Source organism: Anarrhichthys ocellatus, unplaced genomic scaffold, assembly GCF_004355925.1.
Source record: "Anarrhichthys ocellatus isolate YVR2014 unplaced genomic scaffold, GSC_Weel_1.0 scaffold4, whole genome shotgun sequence".
Taxonomy (NCBI): Eukaryota; Metazoa; Chordata; class Actinopteri; order Perciformes; family Anarhichadidae; genus Anarrhichthys; species Anarrhichthys ocellatus.
Genome location: NW_022280034.1, coordinates 1,630,984 through 1,638,158, shown reverse-complemented (window position 1 = coordinate 1,638,158; position 7,175 = coordinate 1,630,984). Strand labels below are relative to the sequence as shown.

Here is a 7,175-nt window from a genome sequence, read left to right as displayed (position 1 = left end):
GACCGGTCCGCCGTGGACAGACCCAGATCCTCCAGCAGAGACCGGTCTGCCGTGGACAGACCCAGATCCGGCTTCTCTGCAGCTTGGAGACCCAGAACGTATTGCTGGACCCGCTAGATGGAAGGGAGGCACGGGAGAACCAGAACCAGGACTGAGAGGAGCAGACTGTCAGACCCTGCTGCAGTAACGTGATGTTTTCTAAAGGGACTCTGGTGCTCAGAGGCACTACAGCTTTAGTCCACAGGGACCACCAGAACCACCACTAAATAAAAGTTCTTTTTGTTAGACAACTTCAATTAAGTGATGAAAACAGATGCACCAAGATGATTGAGTGTGGAAGTCTTGATCCTGGAAATACTAAGATATGTAAATGGAGACTTCGTGTCTTATTAGAAAGTGAAATCAAATTATTAAAAGATTAAAATGAGTTAATGTCCCTTGACTTTGAATTACAGCAAAGACATTGCTGAATTTTACTCAAGTAAAAGATCTGAAAACCTACATGAACAGGAAGTTGTCTGCACTAGGATCCCCATAAACTCACCAATGAGTTCACAACCACAGTTTATAGACGTTGTCTCTCATCATTTAAAGCCTGGGGCGCCCTCGCGTGGCGGCAGTCGGGTGTCATGGTTTCCTCCGGCAGCAGTGTGCGATGTAACTGAGGCAGTAAAACACAGTAAAACACAGTAAAACACGTTAATTGGAGACAGCTGTGGAATCTGCGCAGTGATGCACGGGAGGAGCCACGTGAAGCTGCGTTCAAGTGTTGTTGGGTAAATCAGAACACAGGCCAAAATAAAGTTCTGAGAAATGATAGCAGATGGATGAGTCTCTCATCACTGTTTCTTTTCTGTGTGTGCACATTTTAAGTGTGTTTAACAGAAAATATAATGAACCTCTTCCTGCTTTATTGAAATGCTATTTCCAAACTTTATTATTAATATTATAAATATGTCCGTTAAGATGCTGAGTGGTGGAGGAAGGCAACTAAGTGCATTTACTCGAGTTCTGCGCTTAAGTCGTACAATGTGAGGTACTTGTACTTTACTTGAGTATTTTCAGATGGAAATATTGTACTTTTTACTGACTTAATTTACCTGACAGCTGGAGTTACTTTTACTTTATAGTTTACTTTAATAAAAACTCATTGTTAAAGATGAAACCAGTGACCCTTGACCTTTCTCGTGAGCAATGTTTAATCTAAACTTCATGCAAAGATGAAAAAAATAATTTTTTTAAATCAATAAAATAAAGATAGGCAGAACTCTGTTTTTCTTCTTTTATCTTCATCATGTCAACTTTGAGGGAGAAGAGAAAACACCAGATTACACATCCACACCTCAGTGATTCATCAGTTCAATCAGTCTACAGGACTTAGACTTAGAACAAAACACACACACACACACACACACACACACACGTCTATATGACCTCATCTAAAGTTATGAAACGAGACAAAACATATTAATTTCATAACAGCAGTGAAATAAAAGAAGTGTCTTTAAACCCCCTCAGCTGCCTCTTTAAGCCTCCGTGTTACTGGGAGGAGTTAACGGTACTGGTTCCAGCTGCTCCCTCCAGGTCGGATCACAACAGCCGGGCTGCAGACGGAGGACAGTCTCAGTGTGTGTGTGTGTGTGTGTGTGTGTGTGTGATGAATGAAAACAAGGTCCCGGATGATGGGACTTTGTCGCTGTCTCGACCATGAAATCAGTGGATGCGGAGGAGCTCAGACGAGCAGCGACGCGATGCAACTTTTCCTCGAGTTTGGAGGAGCTGCGATGAGGAGGAGAGCCTGAAGCTGCTTCCAGCGGGACACACCAGAGGTGCGCTGCCTGTCCTCCTGTAGTCACGATAGTCTGTGGAAGAGCTGCACGTAGAGCATGCACAGGCAACGACTTCTGCAGGGGAAGTAACGGAGCAAAGGAAAAGGGAAGTGGTCGTTTTGTGCTTGTAAAATGTAGTTTTTCTGAGTTGTTGTTTTTAAGTAGACTTGAAGTAGTGCATGTAGACGCATCTCTTTTGTCCTGATAGTCTGATTTAAAGTTATTAAAGGAAGTTATTAAAGGAACACACTGCAGAGAAAAAAACAGACTGTGAACATTTTTATAACCAATGAAATGGTTTGAATGGTTCTCACAGTTTGTTTTTATTTCGTGGGTTTTTATTTCGTGGGTATGGTATTTACAGGATTTTATGGATCAATAGATTAAACCATGAACAACTAAATATTTATATATATGTATTTATATTTATACCTGAGTAGGCAGGTATAGGACCAGCGTGCACCTGGTGGGCCTATGTTGTTGTTGTTGTTGTTGTTGTTGTTGTTGTTGTTGTTGTTGTACCAGCGCAGTAGAGGCAGCAATGGGAATGATTTCTGTGTTGTTTTGTTTGCTGCGTGCTTGTTCTTTGCTGGATGAGTCTTAAGAAACAGACATGTTGCGTGGACATATGGACTCCTCTGCCTGCGTAAACCACATACCCATGATGCATCAGTGGCCCTTTGGTTTAAGTTGCATCCAGTATCACTACAACTAGCATCATTAGAACTGACTATGGAAATGGTTGTTGCTGAATCAGTCAACCAGGTAATCTTGTGCTGCAGTTCTTCTGGTGGTTCTGGTGCTGACGGCCGCGGTCCTGCAGGTGTTTGATGCTGTTTGTCGTTCCCCTCCAGGTGGCCGTCATGTCCCTGTGGATGATCCTTCCCATCAGCCTGCCCGTCTTCACCATCACTGGGATCTGGGTCGTGTGAGTACCTCAGCGTTTGCTCTCCAGCTGTCCATACGTTAACAGAGAGGCTGATTGTGATCGCGATGACCTCCACCGGCTCTACAAAGTTTGTGAAAGTAAACCGGTCTCCTTTTTTGGGAAGAGGGAGAGTAACGGCTCGCTGTTTATTCTACGATTGCGCCGGAGGAGATTCATCCTTGACATTCCTTCTCGGTCTGTCTGGTCTGCGTGTCCCTGCATCTGTTTGACTCACATCTGCAGCTCTGCACATGAACAGCAGTCCACAATAAGAGCTGCTGTTCGTGGTGGAAGCGATGATTCAGCGTGTAGCAGCGAGTGCTTTTGTTTTCCCTGCACAGAATTTTAGTCAAATCATAGACGGAAAAAAAACTTGGAGGAAAAGTTTCCCTGTAACTTGAAGTTCTGACTTCTTCTGCATCACATTGAACCGTTCAACGCTAGATTCCTGCAGAAACCCGTCATTTTAAAACTCCACTATGTGAGCAAAATGGTGATTCAATCACAACAAAGAGGTCGTGCAGGTAATTCATTGTCAGAGAAATTCTCAGGGCTACAAAAACAACACACTTCTGTGGTCCAATGTTTATTGGTAATGAGTGACGCCACACAGCCTTCACACACACTTCTACAGCACATTGATTCTTTTATTTGCACGTTTGTCACTTTTATTTAAATCAAAAAGCTGTGATGTCCTCGACCACAGTTCATCACAGTTTGTTCAAGTTAAGGCAAATCAATTGTCCTGACCGGATCTTGTTATCAGCGATCAATAGACGCACTCCAACCTCCACATGTCTCCTGTTTAGTTTCTGCTGAGACATTTGTGAGCAGCTTGTGTTGTTGATTTGTCTGCGTATCGTGTTCCAGTGATTTAATCTCTGCTATCTTTTCTCTTGATATGATTAAGCCTCAGAGGACATTGTTGCCATGTGACTACAGAGAAAAGATGAATCAAAGAGCTACAGTCACGCTAGCGGCCCGGCGCACTGAAGTTGCTCAAAACGGACTTTTTTTCCTCTGAATTTCTGCCCTTATGTCTCTTTAACAATAGAATCTCCAAAGTTAGTAGGATTCATCCTCTGGGGACCATGAATGTCCGTACAAAATGTCCTGGAAATCCATTCGATGGTTGTTGCGATATTTCCGGCTGGACCAGAACATGTGCTGCTCTGTGCTTCGTCTGGACGACTCTCGGCCCGAGGCCTGAATGTGTCGCCAAGTGTTTTTATGTGTCTAATGAATTATCTCAGGTTTGTGTTTGTGGTTATTGTGTCGCTGACACATTTAGGAGATTTAAGAAGCAGCTCCTCTGTTGTCAGAGCGCTGGTTAAAGTACAGCCAGCAGCTTCTGCGTACACGTATGACGAACACAGACGACCTCAGTCTGTGAAGTCAACACTGAGGTTATTCATGTGACGCGTGTTTTGTTAGTGAAAAAGTAAAGTTGTACTTTAGAGGCTGGAACAGCGTCAATCTGTCTACATGTCACGTGGTTTTACGTGCTTCATTTCACTGGTGAAACAGCACTTTTGTAGCTTATTTATTCTTTGTTTAACTGACAGCCATGTTTTAGGAGTGTAGCTGTTATCGCATGAAAGATAATATCATACATTAATAAATATATATCAAAGTCATCTATTTCATGTCTTCATTTTTTGACCAATTCTTCTTCTCTCCTTTAACTTACAGATACGCGATGTCCCTGTACAACCAGCATGTCTGCCCTGTGCATAACTGGTACAGCACACACACACACACACACACACACACTTCTTCATGATGTCAGTACTGACGGTGTCATAAGTAAATGTGTACTGTACGTTTTGAAAAGACTTTCACACAGTGAACCAGACGAAAGCAGCAACATGTAAAGATATAAACCAACTGATGCTGTGTTGTTGTTGTTGTTGTTGTTCATTTAGAATGAGTTCACTTGCAAAATATTTTTTCCCATAATAATTCCAGAAACAATATCTAAATGCAGTTGTTTTCTGGAGCATTTAGCAGCTGAAGGTGCTGGTGGAGACCAAACATAGAGCTAAAAGTGCGAGGCTACAAAGTGCTGCAGGACGTATTTAGCAACACACTGGTTCCCTCAACAAAAAGACAATGAAAGTATTTCATTGTCTTTTAGCTTATTGCAGAAGATAATCTCTGTGGCAAACAAACGTTTATGATTCTTTATATCGTAGAATTAAAACGTTAAAATCTCCTCAGCTTGTTTTAACCACAGACCAAAAACATTCAGAAAACACATTTACTAGACGAGAGAACAGGAAGTTCATTTCTCTGTTTTAGGACTTGGACAACAAACAGTACATCACAACTGATATAAAGAATCTCATCTAATCAAACCCTTGTTATGTTTATTAAAACAAACTTACAATCTAACATACATCTCTTTCTGTTTCTGCAGTGATTTAAATCCTTGTTTTCCAAAAGGTTTTTCCCACGTCTACACTAAAACAGGAAGCTGGCGTTTTAAATGAATCTAAACGGGAGAAAAGCTCCGTTTCTGGGTCTAATAAAACACCAGCTCAGTGTGGACGCAGAGGCAAAGTGCTTTTTATAAAGTAGGGAGGAGGTTTCTTCAGTGCCCGTTAATGTGCCACACAAATAAAAACACTGGTTGTAATTACTCGCAGATTGTGAAAACTGTCTCAGCTGGTGTGTTGATGCAGCTTAGAGTCGGGGGGGGAAAGGTGATTCATGGTGGGCTTATTTTTGCGAGAGGAATCTTTTCTCGACTTACATCCACTTTGTGCCCCACTTCCTGTCAAGTCTGTCTTAATTCAAACATAGTGAGGAGGTGAGATGAAGATGGGGGGAGTGGACCTGATGAAGTGCTGCAGATGTTGACACGAGGGGAGAACATGTAAAGAAAGACGTGGGCGTAGGAAGAGAGTTGCAGTAAACTGACCTCTCAGAATGCAAACAGGTTCAGAAGGAACGAGGAGGAAACTGGTGTCGGACCTGCAGCTGCATGCGTCTCTTTACATCAGGTCACTTCTGTGGAATGTTAAACCTCTGTGTGTTTAGTAAAAGTACCTTCCCAGCTGGTACAGAAAACGCATAAACACGCCAAAGAACATCAATAACAGATCTATTTTATTCTGTTCCCCTGTAATCTGTGTAAATAATACCTGCAGGTTAACGTTATCAGAAGGACCGTTCCTATTGGGATTTAGCAACACGTAAAAATAAGAATCTAACATTATGAACCCCATGTTGTATTTATAGGCTGTTATTTGAAGATATTTGAAAAGTATTTGGTTTTAAAATCAAGGTTACTTCTATTGTCTCAGGTGGTGGAAAGTTACTAAACGGATTTTCTCAAGTACTGTACTTAAGTACAATTTTGAGGTACTTGTACATGTTATGCTACTTTATACTTCAACTCTACTAGATCTCAGAGGGAAGTCTTCTTCTCTGTACTCTGTAATCTTCATCCGTTTTGATCAGCTGCAACATTAAAGTGATGAATACATCATGAACACAATAATTAAAATCCAGTAATATCATATATATTATTCTGCATAATGAGTACTATTACTTATGATATTTCAAGTATGTTTTGATGCTGATACTTTTGTATTTAAGTAACATTTTGAATGCAGTACTTTTACTTGTAAGACAGTATTTCTACACTGCGGTACGACTACTTTTAATGAAGTAAAATCAGATCAAAAAGGCAATAGTTGCATTCAGACAAACATGTCACATACTGTATTTTAAATACATGAGATCACTCTTGCATGTGTGCTCTCACAGTGTTTATAATAAAACATACAGGTAGATAGATTGTGATGTCTTTTAAATGGCCCTTTCTTAATCGTGTGTCCTTTTATTCAAACTCATAAAACATCCGAACCTCTCCGGTTGTAACATGAATGTGTTCCTGCGTTGTTGTGCAATCAGAACAGCACACGCGGTTAAACATTCTGAAGTGTGTTATTTAAGAGACCTCTAACCCGAGTACGTCTTGAGTTAATCTTCTACAGTTGTTTGCGTATCAGTCATGATGCTCCGAATGTGCTCAAACATTTACAGAGTTTTAACACATTTACTTACTTTAGATTCTTGATGCACCGTTGAGGCACGGATGGAATATTGAATGAGCCGACAGTGTGCACGGCAGGGGCCCAAAGTGTCCGGGGCCCTCCTGGCCTTCAGCTGTAAAATGTCACTCACAGAGACACAAATAAACCAGGAAGAGACTCAGAATGACCTCAAAGAGACACAAAAAGACTACAGATACAGCGAAACAAGTACGAAACGATGCAAAACAACTGCAAAGAGACATAAAACAGCTACAACGAGATGCAACACAACTGTAAAGAGAAACCAAATGACTACGACTAGCTTAAAACAACTACAACGAGATGCAAAAATGCTGCAAAGAAACACGATGACAC

General features: G+C 41.4%; 1 protein-coding gene across 3 annotated transcripts in view; it reads left to right on the top strand.

The window, feature by feature from the left end:
• The first annotated feature begins 201 nt into the window (after window positions 1-201).
• LOC116381608 (transmembrane protein 150A-like) overlaps window positions 202-7,175 on the top strand; it is a 15,755-nt gene continuing 8,781 nt past the window's right edge. The window contains exons 1-3 of one of the 3 annotated variants that reach the window (XM_031843895.1): window positions 202-1,829; window positions 2,684-2,757; window positions 4,450-4,497. In XM_031843895.1, coding sequence (XP_031699755.1) covers window positions 2,693-2,757; window positions 4,450-4,497 — 113 coding nt within the window. In that variant the 5' untranslated portion in view covers window positions 202-1,829; window positions 2,684-2,692. The other 2 variants (XM_031843894.1, XM_031843893.1) reach the window with 2 other exon arrangements.